This window comes from Chanodichthys erythropterus, chromosome 23 (genome assembly GCF_024489055.1).
Source record: "Chanodichthys erythropterus isolate Z2021 chromosome 23, ASM2448905v1, whole genome shotgun sequence".
Lineage (NCBI taxonomy): Eukaryota > Metazoa > Chordata > Actinopteri > Cypriniformes > Xenocyprididae > Chanodichthys > Chanodichthys erythropterus.
Genome location: NC_090243.1, coordinates 10,178,050 through 10,205,659, shown reverse-complemented (window position 1 = coordinate 10,205,659; position 27,610 = coordinate 10,178,050). Strand labels below are relative to the sequence as shown.

The following is a 27,610-nucleotide window of genomic DNA, read 5'->3' as shown; positions in this document are numbered from 1 at the left end:
GTGCTCCAATGCTTCCTGAAGCAGTGTTTTGAAATCGGTCATCACTAAATAAGTCGTTATTTTGTTTTTTTGTCGATCCAAAAATATTCTTGCCGCTTTATAATATTAATATTGAACCACTGTACTCACATGAACTGATTTAAATATGTTTTTAGTACCTTTATGGATCTTGAGAGAGATAAGTAGGCTAATAAATGATATAATTTTCATTTTTGGGTGAACTAACCCTTTAAATGTACAGAAATATCTGAATTCTTATTTTGAAAACCTGTAATATATACGTTTATTATTTAAAGGAGAATCATTCATCATTTTTTAATCACATTATCTGTTTTAATTGCACATGTAAGCATAAGAATAATATAATATCTGTTATTTACAGACAGCATGACTAAACAAAGCTTAAGAAGTTGAGTATTTTTTGCTTTCTCAGTCCTAAAATAAGCAGTATATTGTAAAAGACATCAATATATTCAAAAAGATTTTTAAAATTAGTATCTATCGTGACTCATTTGCATTTAGGTGTATGTTCTGTGTCCGTCACCGATCAGCTGGGTCTTCTCACTAGCATTGGTTGGCTGCAGCACAATTGGAGTGTCGCCATCTGAAAAAACAAAATCACAGGTAAAAGAGGTCACATATGATCATCAATATGGAACAAACAAGAGGTTACTCTGTGTAATGTCATGCCATTTCACACTCCTAATTGAAGTTCCTGCTGAAATGAAAAGTGTTTTGTACGCTCCAAGGACGTCCCAGCAATCTGCTGTTAGCCTGCCCCTGCTGGCTGCACTTTTATGACCTCATTGAGCTGGCTCTGTAACACTGGTTTGAAGGGCAGCCCACTGTCCACTGGCTTACCTAATGCTGAGAAATAAGATTCTAAGACCACATGGGTGGATTTTTAGAGACTATTTGAGCAGGATATGGGCATTAATTGAATTTCTTTTTGCACTACACTACTATAAACACTGTAAAATGCTATAAGCTTGTTTCTGCCACGGGAATGTAATTGCAACTTTTAAGCTCACAATTCTGATTAAAAAAAAAAAAAAAAAATTTATAACTCACAATTCTGAGTTTATATCTCACAATTCAAAAAAAAAAAAAAAAAAGATTTTATATTGTGAGGTATAAACTCAGAATTGCCTGAAATAAAGTCAGAATTTCGAGTTTATATCTTTCTACAGTCTGGTTTATATATAGCAATTCTTTTAGAATTGTGAGATATAAACTCATAATTAAGTTATAAAAAAATCCGAATTGTGATATATAAATTAGCACTTCTGAGAAAAAAAGTCACAATTACTTTTTTTAATTGTGAGAAAAAAAGTCAGAATTGCATGTTTATTTCTCAATTCAGAGAATTTTATTTTATTTTATTTTCACAATTCAGAGTTTATAACTCGCAATTCTGCCTTTATTATTATATCTTTTTTAGAATTGTGAGATAAAAACTCAGAAACTTGCACGCTAAGCAAGCTCTGTACCATTTGTACCACAAATTTCTTTTTATATATTTTTTTTAAATTGTGAGATATAAACTCAGAATTGTCAGAAATAAACTTGCAATTTTGACTTTTTCTCTCAATTCATCCAACAATTCTGAGTTTCTTTTCCACATGTGCAAATTTATATCTCACAATTTGGATTTTATAACTTGCAATTATGAGTTTATATCTCACAATTTTAAAAAAATAAGTCAGAATTGCAAGTTTTAAACTTGGAATCACAAGAAATAAAGTGAGATATAAACTTGCAAATGTGACTTTTTTTCTCGCAATCGTGCGTTTATATCACAATTCTGACTTTATTTCTCAATTTTATGTTTAAAACTTGCAATTAAAATCATGGAAGATGTAGTTAGTGTCTAATATAACTTGTAATTATAATCTCGCAATTAAAAAAGGTAATTGCGACTTTTTATCCAACAATTCTAACTTTTTTCTTGCAATTGTGCGTTTATATCACAATTCTGACTTTATTTCTCACAATTTCATGTTTAAAACTAGCAATTAAAAGGAAGATGTAGTTAGGGTCTAATATAACTTGCAATTATAATATCGCAATTGAAATAGGTAATTGCGACTTTTTCTCACAATTTGGACTTTGTAACCTGCAATTTTGAGTTTATATCTCACAATTCTAAAAAAAAGAAAAAAAAAAAAAAGAAGTCAGAATTGTGAGATATAAATTGCAATTAAAAAAGGTTATTGCGACTTTTTATCCAACAATTCTGACTTTTTTTCTTGCAATTGCGAGATGAAAGTCAGAATTGTGCGATAAAAAGTTGCAATTACCTTTTTAATTTTTTATTTCATGTGATTGAAATAAGCTTCCATACACTATACTTTATTAATATTAAAAAGCAGGATATTGTGCACATTGTCTAGGTGGATGCAAGTCAACTGAAACAGAAGCGTAAGTCAACAGTGTATTTTTACATGGAAGATGTAGTTAGAGTCTAATATAAGACAAAACAAGGCATTTTTGTCTGTACCATCCTGCGTGCTGCCTTTGAAATGCAGGGAAAGAGAACATTGTTTATTTTTATTGTGAGAATGCTATAAAAAACTAGTATGCAAACACACTTTGAGAAATGACTCAGATGGCAATTATCACTTTTGTGAGGGACTACAGCACAAGATGTAAAAAAAACCCTCCTACAGCTCACTGGCAGAAGAATGCCGTATTTTATCCAAACATCTGGCTCAGAAGTATCAATTCTATTTATTTTTGTTAGCAGGGTGACTTATTACATTAAAAGCTCTTCCCTCAGCTGATAAGCCATGATCTGCTACATCAAAGCTTATTTTTCTGTTTAAATATTTCATGAACTTTTTTTAATTAGAAAATCATCATATAAGGCTTTTTTATTATTATAATAATAGGAAGATTTAGTTACATAATACATCATATTTAAGTCTTAATAAACTCTTTCCGCTTTCCATAGAAGAATCTGTTTTGAAGATTACAGCAGTACATTCACAATTAAGACATTAAGAAGATGCTGTTATCAAGCACAAAATGTGATGCAGTAATTTTGGGATGTGTCCCTTTTAACCATTTTTATCCACTTTCTTTCTGGCTGTAGAGTGATTGTTCTTTATCCACCTAAAGAACACATGTAAAGTGTTTGCTCATGTCCTTTTACCTCTCTCGTTGTCCGTACGGATCTGCTCCTCCAGGTCTTCGGGAGACACATAGCACTCAGGGTCCTCTTCTCCAGGTGTGTGCGGTTTGCACTTTCCACAACAGCAGTTGAAACAGCAGCACAGACAACAACAGAAATAGCAACCTGTCAGCAAGCCGCAGATGGCAAACAGACCCTATAAATGAGAATGTTCAAAATCAGACAGGCACACAGTGTCATGGTTTAGTTTAGATAAAAGTACATTCAAAATATCTACATTACAGTGTCCATATATTATATGAATATATGAAGTTATACAATTTATTGTAATAGCAATATTTATTAAACCATACATGTAGTTTAGTAGTCTTACTCGGTAAACTCTTACATAAATATGCTCTAACATGAACATATGGAAATATAAAATATGGCTTTAAAGTGAGTACTATTTGGTTATAATTTATCTTTCAGTGTTAAAGTCCCAATGAAATCTTTTTTTACTGAAATATTGCAATATTATAAATCATTTACCCGTGCACATAATTTTTTTTTTTATTTGTGTGCCCTCATAATCTTTAATCAAAATAACTTCTCTTCTTTGATTTCATGTTTTTTTGGCATGAGGGCGGGATCAACCTGCCACTCAGATGACATCACAACAATAGTGAACCAGAATGATCGAACTATCCAATCAATTCCTGATGGACAAAATCAAGTCCTGCCCTACATTTTTTCTTGTTCAAGAAGCTGTTTCACAATAGGGAATAAAAGACTATCACAACTTCTGTTTCATGCAGACTTTACATTCCAATATTAATTCTATTCCGTCTTTTTTAAGTAAATTTATTTTTGCTATAAACTAATATAGCAATGAAAATATTTAAACATGGTTTCAGGTATATAAAGTCAAAAATACAAGGAAACAGACAATAAAATAGACCGTCAAAATATATTTTCAGGCAGCGATTTTCGGGAAATCGATTAATCGCGACTAATTGTGATGAATCGTGAATAATTGTGATTAATCATGATTAATCTATTTTACGGCCCTAGATATTTTGTATATATTATATATATTGTATATATTATATATGTCTGAGTGTGTGTGTGTATATAATGTAAATATAATAATATATTTACACACATACAGTATATTATGTAAACACATACATTTATGTTGGATGCGATTAATCACGATTAATTGATCTTACAAAAAACACCTAAATTAGCTGCAAAATATTATTTATTTAATATGACTAATAATATTGTTTTTACATGGTATATAATTAAAATTATTTAATGTGCAGATTACACCAACAACAGTATTTTTTAAGGGTCAGTTCATATAAAAATAGTTCCTAAAAGTGCACATTTTGTCCTGTATAGAAAGAAACTGATACTGCACCTTTGCCCACCAGCTGGAGAGCATGAAGTACGTGTTCACATTCTCCTCCCCGAACTGCTGCGACACATAGAGACCCAGGGAGCCGTACTTGTCATAAATGTTCCTCTTAGTGACATCAGACAACACAGCATGGGCATTGTTGAGCTCTTTAAATTTGTCAGTGGCATCAGGGTTCTCGGGGTTCTTGTCAGGATGATATTTCAAAGCGAGCTTCCTAAATAAAAAAAAAGAAGGACATTTTAAAGATGAAAAATTACCTTGAAACATGCACTGCAAAAAGCTTCACTGGCCTGAGGATCATATTGACATCTTAGGAATGAAACTTGATATTTCAAAAGGTAAAGAATAGAAGAGTCATACCCCCAAGAACATAATATGTAATATCAGGAAATATATTTAAATGACTTTAGAAATACAGAATGTCTGCGAGAATGTGCACTTAGACGTTTTTCTTTGTATTAACCTAATGAGAGTGGCATAAAACCTCCATTAGTTTATAAAAGGAAACAAAAATACTTTTAGACTCACACACAGTGAGAGGAGACTCATTAACATGTGACCAGTTTAAACTGCTGTCTGTCTGTTTGATGATCTCAGCAGGGTGTGATCTTTAGCGGCTAGCTGTCTTATGCGCACGCTGCTTGACCTGTCTATGTGTCGGCAAGACCGCAGACCCCATTAGCGCCTCCAAAAGCTCCTCGGCACACGAGGGGTGGGGAAGAGAGGAACGTCACCAAGGTTGACATTTTTCCCATTAGAACCAGCGGTGCATTGCAAATGTCTCTGTCTCTGACTCAGTTCAGGTGAATGCCAGCATGTCCAAACTCTGCGCTACACTTTTCAAAAGTCTCAGCAGCAATAAGAAAGAGTTTGACATTTTTTAATGCTGTGGAATGCAATATTCTTCAGCTCAAAATGGTTGTGGATGATCAAATATCGAACTATAAATATTTATAGTATTTTGTAAAAGCAGTGGAGAGCATTATAAATCTATTAATACCATTAAAAATAGTCAAGAATTTGAATCTTAAAAACATTACATGAGTAGTCTCTCTATATTATATATTTTTTGTTGTTGCTGAAACAAAAAAATGTAATGTATAATTTATAATTCTCTGAGCACGCTCGCTTGTTAATTTTTGATTAAGCCAATGGCGTCTGCAAGAGTTGTGATGATTATATATTCATTAACGGCAAACAAGTGATGTTAAAATGCTAACTATTTAAATGCCTCCTTGAACATCGTGCAAATTAGAGCAATTACATTCTATAATTGTTGGAACATCAGTATAGTGTTTGAAACGCACTTGTCTAATGAACCTACTTGTTGCCTTCATGTTTTAGTGTACAAGATACAGAACAAGTTGTGCATGAATTGCAGCCACAGAAAAGGAAAACCTAACATATAAAAAAACCTACATATTTTCTAATACCTAAATTATATATATATATATATATATATATATATATATATATATATATATATATATATATATATATAGAGGCTGTCAAATCGATTAATCGAATCTAATCGTGATTAATCACATATGCACATTCATATATATATATACACGGCACGCACGCACACACGCACACACACACACACACACACACACACAAAAGGGCTGTCAAATCGATTAATCGTATCTAATCGTGATCAATCGCATATGCACATCGATACATATACATACATATGATTATTTTATTTGGAATGACAAATACTGATTAAAACAACACAGCATCCAAATATTCACAAAGAGCCTATATACATGCGCGCGCACACACACACACACACACACACACACACACACGGGCTGTCAAATCGATTAATCGTATCTAATCGTGATTAATCGCATATGCACATTCATATATATATATATATATATATATATATATATATATATATATATATATATATATATATATATATATATATATATATACACACACACACACACACATATATATATATATTATATATATAGATATATATATATATATATACACACACACACATCGATTAATCACATCTAATCGTGATTAATCGCATATATACACACACACATATACATAAACACACACACACACACACACACACACACATATATATATTATGTAAACACAAACTTTTATGTTAGATGTGATTAATTGTGATTAATCGATTTGATAGCAGTAAAACCTACTCCTATACGTACGCCAAAATTATGCTTCAGATTATTTTTTCCAAGGTTACCCTGCTGCAGTATAACATTCTGTGCAGTTTTTAACAAAAAACCAACCAACAAGTGAAACCTACAAGTTGTGATGTCAGCATCAAGAAATGACTACCAAAAGGCAAGGCTGGCACGTTTCCAAGTTATAGTGCAGATTGAATCATTCAAGCACATACACATGTCGCGCACCCCTGTACATGCTGTCATATGTGAGATTCTTTCATCATTCCTGATCCCAGTGAAATAAAGGATGCCATCTGTTCAGCATAATGAATATTTTAGTTTTATGGAAGTCATATTATATTCATGCAGCTCCACTGCAACTGACGGCTGAGATTATAGAGGAATGTGTCGCAGTTGGGCATCTTTTGCTCCCTCGTTCACCCCTGTCTTTCTACAAATAGAATATGAACTCCTTACCTAGTAACCAGAACCCAAAGTAAATGCATCTCAGGACAAATAGGAGTGTGAATCACGTCTTACCTGTAGGATCTCTTGATGTCATCATGGGTGCAGTTCTTGTCAAGGCCAAGAATCTGGTACAGAGCCTCTCCTGATGTGGACAGGGCCCGTTGCCTTTGTTCAGCCATGATCTTAAACCATTACCTTAACATCAAAAGAACAAATCAACCATCAATAAATTGTATAAGACAGTAGGTCAGGTCCGGTTCTCCTGTGTGGTGAACAAGATACAAATGACGCTTTGTTTGAGACTTACAACGTCACTCTTTCCACAACAACCCAGACCTGGTTGACTTTTTGTTTACATAAGTTTGCAAGCAATCTCTCCGTTTGTAAGAAAAGACGAAAAGACCATTGGAAGGTTATTGCAGAGAATATCTAACTGTCCAACAACCTCCAACCCCCACTCCTGAATAATTCCATCTTTGATAATAATGAGCCTCCATTGAATATTAAATGGTTCTAAAAAAAATTATAAAGCCATCTCTATTGAGCTTTACAATGGCTGACTGCAAAAAAGTGAGAAGTAAAAATGGGGCAATACGAGCCCTAAATCCCAAAGAAGATCATTAGTTTTCTTACCTGTTAACAGACTCCAAACCTAAGTCTTCTCCAGGGCAGGTAGACAGGCTAATGGAGTCAGGTTCCTTCTCTGAAGGTGAGTAGATTACTGAGGAGATAAATTATACATGGAACTAGTCATGAGCTCAGGTAACTTTAGGCCAGTTGAACATGGTTACCAACAAGGTTCATTAGGTTTCAGTGTCTGGTGGTTGTGCAACGCTTTGATGGAAGATGTTTGGTGACTGGTTTCTGAGGTTGGACACACGTTATCTGCCATAACTGACTTTTAAACCTGCATAATGAGGACTGAGGAGGATAAAAGGTTAGGTTTCGTGTCCACGCTTGACTCAGCTTGAGTCTTACATTGTGCGCGTGCATGAATGTGCTTGATTTTATGCATTTCCTTTCTGATGCAAGGTCGCCATCTTGTGGTGTAATTCTGCAAACGCAGTAACGTTCAAATGCATATTAAACAAAAACTATTTTGCTCATGCAAAAATTGTAAAACTGAAAAGTCTTATAATTAGTCTGGTTATAAAAATTAATGTTCAGAATTATCAGCATAACCGCCACATTAGCTCACGTCAGAGGATGTGCGCATGCTCAGCTCAGCTATCTAAGCAATATTCACATTTTCATTCATATTTTGCTACTGCAAGAAATCGAAGATTGATTAATTTAATGTAATTTGTGAACAAACAGAACTGTTGAGGTTTGACTCTGTGACACATTTTTTATGCTTTATACATTTTATGTGAATATTAGGCTACATTTTTAATTGAAAAAGTCAATGTATACATGTAAGAATTAAATAATAGAATAGGCCTACGAAATTCGTACTAAAGATATATTTTAACATTATTCTTTAACTAAAAATGGATACAAAAAATGAAAATCTGATTAGAACAGAGATGATGCCAAATATACACATTTTTGTTGTTTGTTCTAAAATTTCATGTGTAAAGACCCAATTTATACTGTGAAAAATTAACATTATAAATGTGTGTAAAATGAAATTGAAAATATTTAGTTACTCTATTGTGCAACATTATTACTTTTTTCTACGTACTATAGTATGTACTGTTAGACGTATTGTTCATTTATTTATTTAAAATATATTTAAATTGTTCAAATTTAATTTTATTATTGTTATTAGTTTTATTTATTTAGTTAAAAAAAGTTAACGTTTTTCTCAACAACAACAAAAATCCACTCCCTTGTGTCCCCCTGAAAATCCCTTTTGAAAAGCAAAAAAAAAAAAAAAAAAAAAAAAAAAAAACTAGCACTTATCTTGTATCACCACAAGATGGCAACTGAGCACGAGTTTTATTCTACCAGTGGGTAATGAAAAAAAAAAGTTACTTGTATAGATCATTTTCATCTATAACTCTCTTTAACCTTTTTAAAATGTCATTAAATGCTAAAAGATGCATAGACATTTTATGGGAAAAATGACAAAACTAATCTCACATTCCCAAATCTCCCCACATGCAGCAGTCAAAACAAAGGGGAAATCACCAGTGGGCCAACTGACGTCAACCAGCAGTAGCCTATAAATTATGCCGGCGCTTCCCTTGTTTATGGTCTCCTGAAGACTGCTGCATAGCGCAGGTCGTATTGCAAGTGGATACATGGAGTCTCAAGGGGAATTAAGCAGGTGTGCTGCTCACCACCCCTCATCATTGTCTCCTCGGGAGGCTGTTCCTGCAAAGCACGTCTGCCTGGGGAATGGCATTTGTGGCAAACTAAGCCTCAGAAACAAACCATTAATGAAATGATTGCCCCTCAGTCAGGAAATGTGAGACTCCCAAATGAGCAGCACGTGGGGCCACCGGTAGTGGACGGGAAGCAGTCCTTGACACTGATTAAACGGTATTGTAAAAGTAAATGAATGAACAGATCCGTTAATAACTACACAGGCAGATATAGGCATGATGCCAGACGTCTTATCTGGTTAAGTGTGTAGTGTTTGCTTTCTCTGTTTGGCACACTCTTAAAGGGATAGTTCACCCAAAAATGCAAATCACCCCATTATTTACTCACCCTCAAGCCATCCTAGGTGTATATGACTTTCTTCTTTCAGACGAATACAATCGGAGTTATATTAAATAATATCCTTGCTCTTCCAAGCTTTATAATGGCAGGGAATAGAGGATGAGATTTTGAAGCCCAAAAAAGTGCAACCATCCATCATAAAAGATATCCACACGACTCCAGGGCCTTCTGAAGTGAAGAAAAATATCCATATTTAAAACTTTAAAAATGAAAATATATAGCTTCCGGCAGACAGTCATACGCAAGTCGACTTATGGCAAAAGAGTAACCCCTGACGCAATGTAGAAGTAGCGTACGCTTAGACGCCTCTCACTGTTCAAACAAAAAGGGCTGGGCGACAAAGTCAAGCTCCTCTTCTCTTATATCCAAATCATCCGACATTTCTCTTTAAGAATGCTCGGTTTAGACTTCTAATTCGTGAACGTTATTTTGTTTCGCTCCATCCTCTGTGCTTGTCATTCATGTGTCAGATCAGAGTTTACTCTTTCGCCGTAAATCGATGCGTACGGCTGTCTGTCGGAAGCTAGTTATTTTAGTTTATGAAGTTTTAAATATGGATATTTTTCTAAGACAAACCCATCGCTTCGCTTCAGAAGGCCTTTATTGACCCTCCGAAGCCATATGGATATCTTTTATGATGGATGGATGCACTTTTTGGGGCTTCAAAATCTTATCCTCTGCCATTATAAAGCTTTGAAGGACATTATTTAAAGGGTTAGTTCACCCAAAAATGAAAATAATGTCATTTATTATTCACCCTCATGCCGTTCCATACCTGTAAAACCTTCGTTAATCTTCGGAACACAAATTAAGATATATTTGATGAAATCTGATGGCTCAGTGAGGCCTGCATCGCCAGCAATGACATTTCCTCTCTCAAGATCCATAAAGGTACTAAAAATATATTTAAATCAGTTCATGTGAGTACAGTGGTTCAATATTAATATTATAAAGCGACAAGAATATTTTTGGTGTGCCAAAAAAAAAAACTAAATAACGACTTATTTAGTGATGACCGATTTCAAAACACTGCTTCAGGAAGCTTCAGTGCATAATGAATCAGCGTGTCGAATCAGTGGTTTGGAGCGCCAAAGTCACGTCACGCAGTTTGACACACGATCCGAATCATGATTCGATACACTGATTCATTATGTTCCGAAGCTTCATGAAGCAGTGTTTTGAAATTGGCCATCACTAAATAAGTCGTTATTTTGTTTTTAGGCGCACCAAAAATATTCTCGTCGCTTTATAATATTGATATTGAACCACTGTACTCACATGAACTGATTTAAATATGTTTTTAGTACATTAATGGATCTTGAGAGAGGAATGGATCTTGAGGGTGCGGAACGGCATGAGGCACGAGTAATAAATGACATTGTTTTCATTTTTGGGTGAACTAACCCTTTAATATTACTCAGATTGTGTTAATCAGAAAGAAGAAAGTCATACACAACTAGGATGGCTTGAGGGTGAGTAAATCATGGGGTAATTTTCTTTTTTGGGAGAACTAAAGGTTCTTTATTGGCATCAATAGATCCATGGAACATCCATTGCACAAAAGGTTCTACAGTGGGAAAAGATTCTTCAGAGTATTGAAATGTTCTTCAACATTATTGAGTATTGAACTGTAATTCAACAATTTATTTTTATAAATAAATAAATAAATAAATAAATCTCAAAGCTTTTGTATCATATTTCCAAGAAGTTCACCAGGGTAAAACACTCTGGTAATCTCTGCGCTTTGGCACTGTTTATTCAGGATGCCTAGAAACGGATTAGGACTGCATGGTGTGGGGTTTGGTTCTGCAGAATTGTATTGTGAGCGGTGGGGAGGGGGTGGGACGGAGCAATTATACTCACTACTGGCATATGGCCTCTGTTGCCATGGCACAGTTCACTATTGTCCCCCTGGTCTCCAGCAACTCGAATTAAAACATTTGCTAAAGCTTTGCTAACATTGCAAAGCTTTACGACTTAAATTGATGAATTAAAGTGAGGGGGTCGAACTTGCACAGATCATTTTGCCTCTATATAGGTAAAAAAGGCACTACTTAAGTGATAACTGTACAAAATGGCATAACATGCATTACTATTTGACCCACACAATCACCACAAGGATGAATTTCAGTTAGTAAATGCAAGTTTATGTTTATTGACATTGCTATTTTTGTTGATACCGGAACAAGTTAGTTCATGATGATGACTCTGAAGTGTGTTTCCATGCAAATTGAACCTCAGCACACAATGTGATACTTAGAGACTGCTATTGACTAGTGTTGTCATGCAATTACCTGGTAATGCCTGACAACACTCTTATTGTTTAAACTTACAAAGTTCTCTGGTGAATCTCTGTCTTAAGCAAACAAATACTCTAAAGGCAAAACTGGAAGAAAGAAATTAGTTTATTTTTATATCACATAGATCTGCTATTTAGAGGTACTAAACATAGCCAATGTTTACTGGATTATATACCTTTTATAGGTTTCTATACCCTGCTGGGGGAAAAAAACGGCCTAAGATGGTTTGGCGGTCTTAGCTGGTCTCCCAGCATGGATTTAAAGTTGTTTTGGCATCCTTCAGTCGGTTGTTTACTGGTTACTGTTGGTTGCTCAGGCTATGAAAGCAACGTAGGTAGATTTGTTCATCAGCAGGGTCCTTTAAAATGTTTTTAAAATGAGAAAAAAAAAGAAAAAAACACGTTTACTCATGGGTTTTATTATTGAGAGAAGTTAACAGTGGCTCATTGCTCACGAATAACTGGATGACTCATACAGAGAAAAGGTAATCACTGGCAATGATGTAGACCGGCTGCAGGGCAAACCCCGTTGTAGTGGAATACCCTTGTTGAGGTCCGTACAGTCAGTGAACGAGTGCATAAATCAAGTCTTGAAAGCATGGCCAATGAGATTCGCCGTCTCAACAGCGCTTTACGGTTTAGTCCAATGGGAACCGGGCTTACATAAACTGCTGCACGCCTATTGGCTCATTAAGACGAGGATGTTTTGCGAACGCTTTCTGTACAACCCCATCTCTTTCGCAGGTGGTGCATGTTCGGAAACAGCTCGCAATGTTCAGGACGAACTGAGGCTGTCGTATGTTATCAGCGTGATTTATTTCCCGTTTTGCGTTTTCTTTTTGACACTGACCGAACAGCATGTGCCAACACACGCATGGCGTGGTCGCGGGGCGTGTTTTTATTCCACCCAGGCCACTTTTTTCTGGTTAATATACAGTGCTGCATTGAGTGTGTGCTGAATTACGGGTGCTATCTGTGTGTCTGCACTGAGAAAAAAGACAGAGCGAGAATAAATGTTCATGCACCGCAGAGCTTGAATGAAATCCGTCGTTAAACGGATACAACTTCACGTACATTTATTTATATATTCGCAGGATTTCTCTCTGTTTTCTCCTCCAAGCATCGGCATCGGGGTTTGAAGTGGTCATGCCTTTTGTTTTAATTTGGGAGACAAGACTGCGGAGCCATTTGCACGATGATGATGATTCACGACTGGACGGAGTTTAAAAAATGAGGAAGCATTTTTTTCTAAAGATACTAAAAAGATAGAGGAGAGGCCTCGTCGTCCCGCAGGCCGTGATCTGTGCATGGGAAAAAGGAGAAGAAAGGAAGAAAAACGAGCCTGATGAATAAAAATCGAGTGAAATGGAGCACGAGACACGCGCGTGGGGAAATATGGACCATATCAATAATGACGGCGGTGTGCGCGAGAACCAGATAGATCCGAACAAAATGAAGCACTTCGCCTCTTGAGCATTTAAACTGATATTTTTTATTTGCAATTTGAAGGAGAGGGGATTCCCGTGCTTTTTGAGAGTTGCAAACAGCGCTCAAGTTCCATGCAAGTTCTCCCCTCCGCCTTCTTTTGGTTTCTTTGATTATTTTACTACTTTTTTTCCAGTGGGTTTGAATTATTTTTGATCCGGATCCATAGCGTTGATATTATTCAATGGAATTATGTTATCAGTTACCGGTTTTGCCTCTAGACAGGCCGGTTCCCAAACATGTTCTCAGCCGGAGGGGAGCCATTAGTTTCAGCTCCAGTTCCTCTTTATTCGGAGCCCCCGACCCGAGGCAGCTGTCACAGGTAAAGAACAAAACATTTGGGCTGTGTGTCAAAACCTAGCGAGCTGCCTACCTAGAGAATCAAACGCGCGTTTCGAACGTTCGTTCGAATCATTTTGGAGCATCCAAACTATTCGAATGTTCGGAACGTGCAAATGATGCTCAGATTCTGTCTGTGTAGTAGGAAATGAACAATTAACGTTCCGAATTCATTAATGGTTCCACTAACGATTCTATTAGTGTTTTTGAAGAAGAATATTTAGAAAAAAAAGAAATTAAATTCATGCTGATTTTACTTGAATGGTAATACATTTCATTCAATTGTTCATTCATTTTTTATAAAATATGGTCAATATCTTTGTCTACTCGTTGTCATATATCCACTAGTCAGTAACAGTATCTGACGCCTTAAGTACACCGTAATTGTTTTGTTTTTGAATCTGAAATGGCGAAAGTAATTAGCGAATCGGAATAATTCCGCAACTGATTCATAGGTACTTTTTGATTCATTAAAAAGAACCGGATCATAAGAGTCATTGCATGGGGAATCGGACTACACTAGTCGTACAGTATGTTTCGCGATATAGATTTAGCAAACCCAGAATATTTTAGCTAAGTGTACCTTGTGCACATTCGTGGACCATTAACCCAATCGATTCTCAGCTCTTAGCCCTATTGTAGGCAGCTCACAAGGTTTTGAGACGAGGCCCAGTTTCTATCCATGCTTAATAATTTTTGTTCTTGTTCAGGGTCTTGATTTATTTACTCAGAAGTCTCCAAGTGTCAGGGCTTGACAAGAGACAGTGTTATTTTCCCTAATTGTCTGTTGTCGCTGTCATACTGCGGTGTTGGCAACACAAAATATGTTTTGTTGTCCCTTTGGGCCACATGCTGACAGTCTTTTCAGGCTGAAAGTGTGTCACTCTCCCCCTCACAAACACAATGTTTGAATTTGTTGGGGATTCTCTTGGACAGCCCTCTTGCAACTTGTTACTCCGTGTCCAGTGGGGAGATTTTAGGTGTTTCTCTGCTACTCTAACAAGCCGAATGATTCATCTGGTGCTTTTAACCCTGTAAAGCCTGATATATTAAATAATAGTCAGAAAAATTGGAAGTTATTGAACCTATAGACAAAATAATAATAAAATATTACATTAAATAATCATCTTTTATGCTTTGTATCTTATTTGATACATCAAGCATTTATGAGCCATTATGAAAGTGAGAATATGGAGCTCACACTCTAGTGCAACAGGTTTTTTCCAGCAAAGTTTTAATCATATTGATTATGCATGTATCAAATATGATACAATAGGCTTTATAGGGTTATCTGGCATTGCATCAACCACATTAAAACCCGGTATAAAGGATTTATTGCTTTTTAAAATGAGTATAAAGTGATGAAACGGTGAAACAGTTGCACATTGAGTAATGCAAAGCTGTGTGTTATCAAGTATAAAGGCAGTGCATGTGTATAGATGCTTTTAAGATGAACTGTAATCTTTTGCGGCCTGTACTTAATCTTTAATATGAGATAATGCATATCTCCAGGTCAAAGGATTGTCACTCACTGTACTTGATAAATTTACGAGTCTTGCAGCAAGCTCACACTGTGAGAGATAACATGCTTAGCTAATGATGAAGCCCTGCAGGGCTTCGAGGCCTAGAATTTAAGATGTAGTCAGTCAATAATAAGGGTCATGTCACCAAGCAACCGCTTGTATTGAGAGTTAGATTAGATAACCCTTCTGTCCAGTGTATTGCCTCAACTGCCCCTGGATGTCTGACTCTACCAGATGCTATCAGCACCTCTTAAAGTCAAACATATGCAAATGTATTTGGCTACTGCTTTTCTAGTCAAACTACTGCTGAATGTTTTGGATTGTTATGTAGAACAACAGTGGCCACATTAGCATTATATCATAGATTTTCGGATCCTAACAGGTGTTTTGTCAGCAGAAATATTGTTTCCCTTGGTTTTTAATACAATTTCGAGGTCCATTGGGAGTTTGACCCAGAATGCATTGAGACCTATTTGCCTCTCTTAATGGCATTGCTTTGGCAAGCTTTGTGCAAAAAGCATTTGTCTCTTATCCCTGTCTGTTATGCTGCATGCATGAAAGCCCAGCAGCTACAACCGCCTTCTCTAAAAACACAATGCCTGACTAAGTGCCTCCCAGAGAGCTTGCTCTGAAACCTACCAAAGCTCTGCCTGGATTTTCGCTGGAATTTCATTCGTGGGTGGAATGTGGGATAGACCCGGAGCGGCTCTTGGCCCTCAGTCTTGACAAGTTCAGGCCTTTGTGCTCCCTCTGTATGGAAGGGACGCATATTCGGGATTTCTGTAGTGACAAAAATTAGCTGGTCACATTCGCCAGCCTGTTCTTGGGCCAGCTTGCAGTGCAGCCGTTTAAAGCAATATTTTCATGAAAAGATGAGATCAGCACAGTGTAGCTTTTCACCAAGTTAGGGTCAACATTTCTGGTCCTGTCATATTGTACATTCATTTTTAAATCATTCTAGACCCTATTGAATTGCTTGGCAAGCTCAGTTGTCTTTCTTGTGTTGATACAGGCTTTAGTAACATGACGTCACATTCATGAACCATGCAATTTGCTGTTACTAGTCATTGGCCGTTTAAGGGCGTTTGTTTGGATCGTAATCTATAGTGCAAGACAATTCTTCAGTATTTTTTCTACGGTATACATTTGATGCAAATAATAATAGTTAGAAACAGAAATTTATTATTTATTTATTTATTATTAGTAGTAGTAGTAGTAATAGTAATACACATTTTATGCAATTAATTATAATTATTATTGAAATAACAACCATTTTTAATATATTATCATTGTAAATGGCATTGTGCAACATTTTAAAATATATTTAATGTGCTATTATTATTATTATAGTATTGTACTTTACATTTTATAAAAACAACAACTACAATAATAATAATTAGAAGCAGAAAAAGTTATTATTACTACTACTACTAGTAGTAGTTGTAGTTAGGGGTGGGAGATATAGTAATCATATTTCACAATTTTTTTCAGGTAGGATCACAATTCATGTTGGTTTTTAAGACTATTTTGCAAGTCACTAAGCCAAATTAATTTTCCTATTTTGAAAATTTATCTTTACAACCATTTAGGCCATTTAGGGTGGTTGATACAACCAAAATCTTTGTTATTAAAAATAAAAACGGGTGCATATTACAAATAATATAGGACAAAATACAATATTAGACACAAATTAAATAAACCATGCATTAATACTTTAGCTACAGTAGATATACTTACTGTAACAGTGGCGTTCAAGAAATTGAACAAATGTAAAAAATAAAACGCTACATAGACTTCACTGTATGAATTAAATGTGCACTTATTATTATTAAAGCTACTGAAGTTATTCAGTCAAGAGAAGTGAGTGATTTCTTCTGTTATTTAACATTAATGACACAGACAGCAGCAGATTAATTAGGCGGTTGTCACGAATGCACGGATCAGATAAACTGATACACATCCAGAATGTTTACAATCACTTAAAATATAAATGACTGTGTTAAGTAAACTTTATGTGTATTTGACCATTTGAGCACAATACGATGCGAAAGAGAACTTAGTTCAGTACTCGTGCAGAGTGACAAGCTTTTCTAAACACATACTCCCGAAGCGTGGACACTAAAAGCCTATGTTGGAACAGTGTGAAAATAAAAAATTAACTTGCAAGGCTTTAAAACATAATCAAATAATAAAAGTTTGTGATGGCAAAAAACTGAAGTGTCACATGAGCGTAACCCTAACGCTGCGTGGCTAAACATGTGATGTGTAGACTGCAACTGATGGAATGCACGCTGATACAATAATCTCTCTTCAAAGGCAGATCATGGAGACATTTTAATCATTCACAGTCTAAAATGAGGATATCGCACACCCTAGTTGTAGTAGGATAAATTTTATACAATTAATAATATGCTAAAAATAATATATATTAATATTATCAATGTAAATAGCATAATTGTATACACATTTAGAAAATATATTTAATGTATAGTAATATTTTTATATATACTGTAAACCCTAACGCTCAAAATAATTAATTAGTTTGAGTAGGACAAACTTATATTAAAGGTGCCCTAGAATCAAAAATTGAATTTACCTTGGCATAGTTAAACAACAAGAGTTCAGTACAAGGAAATGACATGCAGTGAGTCTCAAACACCATTGTTTCCTGCTTCTTGTGTAAATCTCATTTGATTAAAAGACTTCCAGAGAACAGGCGAATCTCAACATAACAGTCAGGATCATTAATATGTATGACCACAATATTTGCATATGCCAGCTCATGTTCAAGGCATTACACAAGGGCAGGTAGTATTAATGTCTGGATCTGTGCACAGCTGAATCATCAGACTAGGTAAGCAAGCAAGAACAAAAGCGAAAAATGGCAGAAGGAGCGATAATAACTGACATGATATTTTTAGTGATATTTGTAAATTGTCTTTATAAATGTTTTGTTAGCATGTTGCAAATGTACTGTTAAATTTGGTTAAAGTTACCATCGTTTCTTACTGTATTCACGGAGACGAGAGCCGTCGCTATTTTCATTATTAAACACTTGCAGTCTGTATAATGCATAAACACAACTTCATTCTTTATAAATCTCTCCAACAGTGTGTAATGTTAGCTTTAGCCACAGAGCATATCCTCAAACTCTTTCAGAATCAAATGTAAACATCCAAATAAATACTATACTCACATGATCCGACCCATGCATGCAGTATGCATGACGAACATCTTGTAAAGATCCATTTGAGGGTTATATTAGCTGTGTGAACTTTGTAAATGCACTGTATTATAGTCGAGAGCGAGGGGGTTAGGGAGCACACGATTTAAAGGGGCCGCAGCCTGAATCTGTGCATAGTTAATGATGCCCCAAAATAGGCAGTTAAAAAAATGTATTTAAAAAAATCTATTGGGTATTTTGAGCTGAAACTTCACAGACACATTCAGGGGACACCTTAGACTTATATTACATTTTATAAAAACTGGTTCTAGGGCACCTTTAAACAAATTAGTTCAGTCAAATTAACTTTTAGCACTTTTTCTTTCGAGTTAACAGAACTGATATATTTTAAGTAAACTGAACTGTTTCATTGTTTTTAATTTTATGAAGTTAATTGTTTTAATTTAGATGAACTTAAGTTTAACTGAAATTGGGCTGGGATTTCTATTTTCCAGCATGCTTTGCCTATGGCACTCGAAAGGGAGAGTAAATGCTAAAATTAAGTGTTATATAATGTTTTTAGTAGGATATTTGTTTTATGCTAATTTAGAAGAGTTTCTGTTAATGTGGGTTTTTGGAGAGTTACCATTATGGTGACAAGCGGTGCATGTGGCTTGATTTGAGAGCAAGGATGTTAAATGTTTTATATTGTTGTACTCATTCAGCTATACCATGCTATTGTTAACATGCCAACAAATTAGCAAGTTAGCATTTTTGAATTAGCTTGTTATAGCTAGCTAATTTTACACTTATAAAAATGTTTACATTAGGGTTACATGATAATTAAGTAAGATAAATAAGTAAAATGTTTGAGTAGTATAAAATAAAAAGCCAGTTCTACTTACTTAAACTTTGAATTTCTTAACATAAAAAAATCTGAGGCAACTGATTGCCTCAATTGTTTTGAATTTTGCCAACTTATTCAGGTTTACGGTGTACTTAAAACGTTAATTTGTTAAATGTTTTTAGACCTATACCAGCAATATGGATGGTGTGAAAACACAAATTTAAAAGCTACACAAATTTTTATGTTCATGGTTTTAAAGGTGCAACCGTTGGGCCGCTAACAGAATAGCGCTGAAAGCCACCACAGTTTTCTGCAAAGATAAGAGAAAGAGTAAGCGTTTTAACATCTCCACGCATCAGCTAAAGCACATCGTTCAACAGATCGCTGAATGTCACAAACGGTGCCTCAGAGTTGGAGCAGTAATGTTTTAGGAGGTTATATGCACACTTTGCAGCCTTGTAGAGGCAGGGCAATTATCTTTTTGTAAACACTGAATTTTTGTGTTTGTGCAGTCATAAAACATAAGTGACTGTTGCAATGCTTGTGTGTGTAGGTACCCCTCGCTGCTGTGTTTGTTAGGCTACCATTGCAGAGGGAGGTAGTTAAGCATGTGCCTGGACTCTGGGGGCAGTGGTTTGGGCTGCAGCCAACATCACAGATGGCCAGGATCTCTCGCTCTCTATCGTCATTCTTCTCTTCACTCTTTTTTCCCCTCTCAACTTCTCCCACACTTGTTTTTCTCAAACATGCTTTTTGTAAATGAACGAACGAATGTCTTCCCAAAAACCGAGGGTGTTGCGTTGTGTTATCAGTCACAGTCTATGTGTTTAGCAGTATTACACATACATGCGACTGAAACATTCTTGAAAGAACAAAGACCTGGGAAAGAAAGATGTTGTTCTCGTTGTGTTTAGTAACTCAATCTCGTGCCAGATTATGACATGCTTTCTAGCAGGTTAAAGCAGCTGTACGGTGCATGTGAATTTTTCCCTGTTGGTCTCTGATGTGCTCATGAATCACACACTTATTCATGTGCTGCATTACTTTACTGCGTCAATGACTTATCAGCAGCTCGACAGCATGTTTTTGCCATTTAGGCAGAGCAGCCCATTCCCGAGCGCCATGTGAAGCATTGCGGCTCTCCGGTGCGTCCGCTATATCTGTGGGCTCTCGCTGACACCATTGGCATCTAGTTTGCGAGTGGTGAGCCAAAGGTAGATCACATCGTTGTGTGTGAGTAGCTGGAAGGCCGACATGCTTGCTTGAAGTGCATTTGTTGGAGGTCATATCAGCCGTGTTTGGTGGTGCAGACAGGGTGAGGAGGAGTTTTTTTTTTTTTTTTTTTTTTTTTTTTTTTTTGAAGGAGTTTGTTTATCTCACTCATGCGATAAGGTTTTTTTGTGTCATGTTGTTAGACTGACGTAGTTTCAGGATGTGGTAAGAATGTGGAGGGAGCTGTTCGGTTTTCAGTATTTCACAACTTGCTGCTGGTGTGTGTAAATGTGTGAGTAACCCTTGCACTGCCGAGACTGCTTTCACATTCACCATTAACTTTTTAGTTGCTTTTGCATTTGTACAAGGTTTGTGGTTTCTTTTGCTGTTCAGGTCAGTGAGTTTTAAAAGATGCCATTTGAATGGAGGCACATCAGGATGGCGGATCTTGTGCATTAAAGTATTGCATTCATTTAGAAGTGACGCATTTCTCCACCCTTGTTGACAGGCATTCAGTATCTCACAAAAGTTTTTCTTGTGCCGTCTTGATGTCATTTCCCTTATGTATGGCCCTCTGAGATATTTAGTTTGGGAGGCATTTCTGCAAAAATATATAACACATTGTGCTTTTTTTTTGTGTGTGTGTGTGTGTGTGTAATTCTTATTCATGATGTTACTTATTACTCCAAAACAGTATAATGGTTGCAGGTTTTAATTATTATTTTATTATTTATTTTATCAGTTCAATTTGCATGTTATATCTGTATAATATGCAATATATATTTAATTTAAGTGTTAAAAAAATACATTGAATTACATATGAAGACTTCAGATGCAAAAGCCTATGTTTAGGTTCAGTAATTTCAATTTAATTGCAATTAATTGGTCATTTTCATTGCCATCCAAGTGAAATAACTGAACATAAACATACAAGCTTGATAAAAATGCTCATTTTAGGAGAAAATTTCAGATGGCACTTCGAGGCTTTTGCATCTGAAGGCTTCATATATTAATGTTGATGTTAATTGATTCATATATAAATTTAAATATTCTTTAGGTTTGGGTGGATGTTCGGGTGGCATTTCTGCAAAAACGATTCCTTGCGTTGTGGTCTGTTTGGTTTGTTGACTCAATTGTTGCCTCAACGCCATGACCGTTGAATGTCATGTCACAATATAACACTGATTCACTTCCTGTCACATTAATCCTTGTTGCACCACAAAACGGCCATCGGCGAATTGTGCTACCATCAAATTGTTACACAACGCATTGAGAAGTTTGACTATAGTAAGGAAAGGTGATCACATGTTTGACATTGTTTACTGGTATTGCTTAATAGTTCACACAAAAATGTCATCATTTACTCATGCTCATTTTGTTCCAAACCTGTATGGCATTATTTCTTTTGCAGAACTAAAATAAGATATTTTGAAGACTGCTTGTTTTTTTGTTTTTTTTCTCCATGCAATAAATGTCAGTGGGGTCCCAAGCAACTTTGGACCCCATCGATTTTCATTGTACAGACCAAAAAAAATAAATCAAGAAGAAAATCCTACAGATTTGGAACTGCGTGAAGAAAGTTCAGGTGTACTTAACTAATAAGTTAGTTTATGATGCGACCTGACCGACTCTATAACCTGTGCAGTAAAAACGGCGTTTATGGCTTGGCACTTACAGGAATGTGCACTACCGTTATCCAGCATCTCACAGCATGGTGCTATAACTCATGAGGACGCTTTGAATTTATGAGCCCTCTCCGAGGCCTGTTACTTTAATCTGAGTGAGTTTAGGAGCACAACGTCGGATAAGGTTTAATGGGAATCTGTCTGGCTTCCTCTTTTGTTTGCGTGTTCTGTCATCATGAACCCACTCCCTCTTTTTTCTCGGCTGCAATTAGACATGAGGAAGAAATAAGTTAGAGCTTGATTCTAAACTGACCGTTATCGCTTTCAAGAAAAAAAAAGAAAGTGGAAACGTGCTTGGGGGAGAAAAGAAAGAACACGACAAGCCTGTGGCACACCCAAAATGACCTTATGCTGGCCTTTGTTTCATTTCAAATGACGTCAAGTTGGATCAATATGAAATAAAACTTTGATCATGTTTAAGCTAAGAAAATTTGAGTCAATGATAAGTAGACATTTATACCTGTTAGGGACCATGTAAAGGCTTTGCAAAACGTGAGGATGGTTTTATACAAGGACTTTTATGCAAGTTTGACTTTGTGCCACTTCTTGGCTTGATTGATGGTTGATTCCTATTGATTAGCTTTTGAGCTAATCAAATTTGTTTGTGTTTATATAAACACATTTTGTTTCATGACAATTGAACAGACTGTACTTGGGTAATTATGCATGATTTGTATAATTACTTCCAATTTAAAATGGTATAATGGTTGTAGGTGATAGTAATTTTTGTATCAATATAATTTTTTTTTATCAATTAAATTTGTTTGTATATGTAAGATATTTAAATTAAATGTAAAAATTATATAGAATTGCATATTAAAGCTGATATATATTAGATATTTGATTAACACATACAATAAATATGATCTGATATTAAAGGGTTAGTTCATCCAAAAATTATCCCTCAGGCCATCCTAGGTATATATGATATGATCTTCTTTCAGATGAACACAATCGGATATATATTTAAAAAATACCCTGGCTCTTCCAAGTTTTATAATGGCAGTGAATAAGGGGCCCAATTTTGAAGCCAAAAAAAGTGCATCCATCTATCTTAAAAGTTCTCCACACGGCTCAGGGGGGGTAAATAAAGCCCTTCCGAAGCGATACGAAGTGATGGGTTTTTGTAAAAAAAAAAAAAAAAAAAAATATATATATATATATATATATATATTTAAAACATTATTAATTATAATAACTAGCTTCTGGCAGAAGGCTGTACACATCGATTTGCGGTGGAAGAATAACCCCTGACCTTACGTATGGCATAATGATGAATGCGGAAGCGCAGAGGATGGAGAAAAACAAAACACCGGTCACGAAATGGAAGTCTAAAATGAGAAATTTGAAAGAGAAATGTCTGAGGATCATAGGGTAATTTTTATTTTTGGGTGAACTATGCCTTTAATGAAACAATCATTGTATCAGCTGCACTTATTGTACTCTTTTGCAATAATGAGAATCACTGTAAAGCAACATAAAAATAAAAAGCAGTGGTTGTAAAAAAAGAAACAAACAATTAGCCAATATAAAATATAATTTTCTTTTTTTCATTTTTATTTTTTGGGTAATTCAAGTGATTACTTGCAATACTTTAACAATTTCTGTGAAATTCATCCTTTTAAGATTCACAAATTTTCACCCAAAAAGCATCTTAGACAGTCAGGTTGTAAACGTGGTGCAGATAAGAGCTGATCCTGGTTTTTGGTCCAAACCTTGATCGACAAGAACTGTAATTAGACTTTGTGTGTCAGTCCTTGGAACAGAATCAAGATCACTCAGTAATGTTGAATGGGATTTTCTGTCTGAACAGGCTGCATTACATTGACTAAATGAAGTCGAGTATATACACCCCTGACTCCCCTCATGACGTGCTGTCAGGGTTTTTTGTTTGGACCCGGGCCTGAGAGCACGGGGTCAGGAACAGGAGCCTCATGAGGACCACGTCATGCTCTCCATCATTACACTTCCTGTGTTTGACTCAGGAATCCACAGCTGCGATGGCCCCTCTCTCAAGCGCTAGGCTCTTTTGCTCTCGAATGCAAATACACACATCGTCAGCTGTGCTGTTTATTAGACATGTGACCCAGCATGCAACTCCCATGTCATTGATCTCACATTTACATGAGTGCCAGTAAGTCTGTACTAGGAGAAACATTCAAAGCAGAGATGATGTTGGGTTTTAGGCACAGCGGTGGGGTTTTCCCGGGCTGTAAGCAAAGATGTTTAAATAGGAATGATATTTGATTGCAGTGCTCATTCCACACATGCTATCAGCAGGGTCGAATGTGTCTCGCTTCTGTGAAACGGGGCCATTAGTGTCTTTGAGTTGCAAGGAAAGTCTGTTTTCTGTGACTGTGGTTTGCGGGGGTTCGGCTCATCCAACTTGCCGTTCTGCTATTTATGGAAATGCTTCTCCGCAGATAGATGTGGTGATGTCACTGCTAAGAGAGGCCAACTTTGGTCTGAGAGAGGGAGCTTGTTACACCTGCTCCTAAAATGAGTCCAAGCCACACTTAAAATCCAAAAACTTAAATCATTATGCTTTTGGCTCATGCTTAATTATAGATTCTCATTATTTTGTAGAAAATTGCACTATTCTTCATTGAAGTCAACATGAAATGCTTTTCATTACTGTAATGTGAATATTCAACAAAAAAGATGGTTAGGGCTTTTCTTTGTATCAGAATTTATTTTTTATTTTTTACTTTTTGTATCAGAAAAAAAGTTTGTGAAAAGCAGGGACGTGCACAGACATTTTGGGCGGCAGGTGCTCAAGTGAAAAAAAAAAAAAAAAGGGAACACCTTGTATAATTATTTTTAAAAAATTTACATATCGTTTATCATCTTTTAATTACATATTTAACATATGTAGTTATATTATTTAATACTTTACACTATAGGGCTGTTACACTAACTAAATGAAATGGGTATGAACAAAACCCACCTTACCATTTAACAAAAATAAAAAATAAAATGCAAAAAAATAAAATGCTACTCTTATAGGCTATATGAAACTAAAACAGCCAGTAGGTGGCGGCAAACCGTAATAAGCGAATCATGAGGCCAGTTCTAAAGACTGCCGAAAGACAGTCACCAGATTACAGCACATCACTTTTTAGATTTTAATTCAGTGAAAACAAGCTCTGCAAGACGCCAACAGACTCCGACAAGGGTAACACACTTATCCGACAAAACCCGACAATGTCTGTTGCTGTCTGTCGCTGCGGTGTGAATTGGCCTATAGAATCATTCAACCAACCAGTTCATTGTCCACTGACTTTATGGCTGCATCCAAAAACAGCTGACTTGTTTCCTTGCTGCCTTATAAGCAGTGGCTTCGCAGGCAGCGTTTGCGCATAAAGGTACCTCAGAAAAGGCATTATTTCTTCAGACTTCTGAGGCAGCATAACGGTTTAATGATCTACAGCAAAAAACGCAACTTTGACGCCATCTTTCTTTTTCTAGCTTAACTGTCACAGAATGGAAAGCACAGGATTGTGGGATATCAAAGGCAGTGAAGGATAGCCTACATCTATGCTACCTTCAAAAATCGATCATATGAAGGTATCCCAGGAGACGGGAAGTAAAACTAACATTGGATTTGGACATGCCTTGATGTGTTCCTACATTGGAATGTGCCCTCCGAAGTAGTGTTGTCAAAAGTACAGACGTTTTTTAAAACGTGACGCTTTGAGCGCTGTTGAGTGGATTTGTAAACATCTCTGATTGGATGTTGTTTTCACGGCTCATCGGATATGTCTGTGATAGGCTTCAATGATCAACGCTGTAAAAACGTTGTAAATAGTCATCAATTAATCTCTTCACTAAGCGCTTACACAGATACACACAGGAGCGCCTATCGCGGATCGGTCCACTGTTAGACGCCTGCTTTCAATCGCTCGCGCTCCTACTTTCAAAACGCTTTCAAATTCAAACACTTCCGTGTGCTTTCAAATGCTCCCATGCGCTGATCATTGTAGCCAATCACAGGCATATCCGATGAGCGCGTCAACACAATGGCCAATCAGAGATGTTTATGAATCCACTCAACAGCGCTTAAAGTGTCACGTTTTTAAAATTTCAGCACCGATAGGTACCGAAGTCGGTACTTTTGACAACACTACTTCGGAGGCAGCATTTTTCAGTTTTCGGACGCAGTCCATGAATGTGTCATTGAATCATTGACTCACCTGACTCATTCAAAAATGGTGAATCATTCAGGAATTAAACTTTTCTGATTTTGTTTGGAATATTTCCATTGGCAAAATACAGCAAAAACAGTCCACTGACTTTATGAATGGGTCATTGAATCATTGACTCAACCGATTCTTTCAAAACAGGGAATCATTCAAGAACAAAACACTCATGTGTTGCTGGGTGACGCAACTTTTCTGCTTTTTTTTGTACAGTCTTCATTGGCAAAATACAGCAAAAACAGTCAAAATTGACAATGTTATATCTAAAAATGATCAATTCATATGATCAACCTTTTTGTTTATTGAACTGTTATGTAAAATATCACCTTTTGCATCCATACTGATATTCGAGAACATGGCACTCTTGCAAGTGTGATATTGCTTAACTATATTATTTTATAAATAAAATAAAATAACTCATACAAAGGCATTTCTGACCTTGAATGACGCTATTTTACGTCAACGCCAGACTAGCTTGCTTGTTTTTAAGCTTAGTGGAGGGCTATCGCCTGTTAAGTTAGGCTGACTGTATTGTTTTAATAGTGGTTTAATTTCACAGTGGTGACAAACAGTGCCGGACTTTAGGGCAAACACAGTCATTACCTGGCTGTCACCAATGAAGGCAGATCCAGGAGACGTGGATTCTGCTCACCTGCTCTGCAGAGTGCTGTGGTGGCTGTGACGAGATGTCAGATAGTGGGAGGGGCTCATGCAGTCTCACAGAATTATTAAGAATAAGTTGTCAGGCATGCTGAGAATTGATTGAAAAATAAGAATTGATGCTACAGGCCAAATTTAAACAAAAACTAAAAATATGCTTCATGATAGTAACACATCTTTGATTACAAGGAGGCTGAGAAGTTGACAGTGTTTTATTTAGAAAATAAAGCATACCTTCTGCTCTCTGCACTGCTGATAAGAAGACTCTAACATGCTCTCCTGCTGCCAGCCCCTCCCACCATGTACGTCAGTGGTGCTGCTGGTCTGGTTGGCTGTTGCTAGGTGGCTGTGTGTGAGTGTGTATGA

The 27,610-nt window shown here is 36.1% G+C and overlaps 2 protein-coding genes across 20 annotated transcripts in view; one reads left to right on the top strand and one right to left on the bottom strand.

The window, feature by feature from the left end:
• Positions 1-27,610, top strand: part of pde7a (phosphodiesterase 7A) — a 53,202-nt gene that overhangs the window by 3,609 nt on the left and 21,983 nt on the right. For 6 of the 17 annotated variants that reach the window (XM_067377127.1, XM_067377130.1, XM_067377129.1 and 3 more), the window contains exon 1: positions 12,887-13,938. The exons of 4 other annotated variants lie outside the window; for them this stretch is intronic. In XM_067377127.1, the coding sequence (XP_067233228.1) occupies positions 13,801-13,938 (138 nt within the window). In that variant the 5' untranslated portion in view covers positions 12,887-13,800. Of the gene's footprint in view, positions 1-12,886; positions 13,939-18,996; positions 20,804-27,610 lie in introns of those variants that run through there. 7 more of the 17 variants (XM_067377148.1, XM_067377145.1, XM_067377141.1 and 4 more) reach the window with 6 other exon arrangements.
• On the bottom strand, positions 508-27,332 carry dnajc5b (DnaJ (Hsp40) homolog, subfamily C, member 5 beta). 3 transcript variants are annotated; one of them, XM_067377156.1, is made up of 6 exons: positions 27,237-27,332; positions 7,796-7,883; positions 7,235-7,357; positions 4,539-4,752; positions 3,155-3,329; positions 508-604 (listed from the first exon to the last, which is right to left on the bottom strand). In XM_067377156.1, the coding sequence occupies exons 3-6, from the start codon at positions 7,339-7,341 to the stop codon at positions 519-521; spliced, it is 582 nt and encodes a 193-aa protein (XP_067233257.1). In that variant the 5' UTR covers positions 7,342-7,357; positions 7,796-7,883; positions 27,237-27,332; the 3' UTR covers positions 508-518. The 3 variants fall into 3 exon arrangements, with proteins under 3 accessions (XP_067233257.1, XP_067233256.1, XP_067233258.1); XM_067377155.1 differs by having other exon boundaries at positions 27,188-27,314; XM_067377157.1 differs by lacking the exon at positions 27,237-27,332 and adding an exon at positions 18,075-18,326.

What these genes read in the sequence shown, in the direction of transcription:
- dnajc5b (XM_067377156.1), bottom strand. Translation starts at nt 7,341, where the DNA reads ATGGCTGAACAAAGGCAACGGGCCCTGTCCACATCAGGAGAGGCTCTG. An exon ending in TCTCCAGCTGGTGGGCAAAG is followed by an intron (nt 3,330 to 4,538) that starts GTGCAGTATCAG and finishes TCTCATTTATAG; the next exon opens with GGTCTGTTTGCCATCTGCGG. An exon ending in CCGTACGGACAACGAGAGAG is followed by an intron (nt 605 to 3,154) that starts GTAAAAGGACAT and finishes TTGTTTTTTCAG; the next exon opens with ATGGCGACACTCCAATTGTG.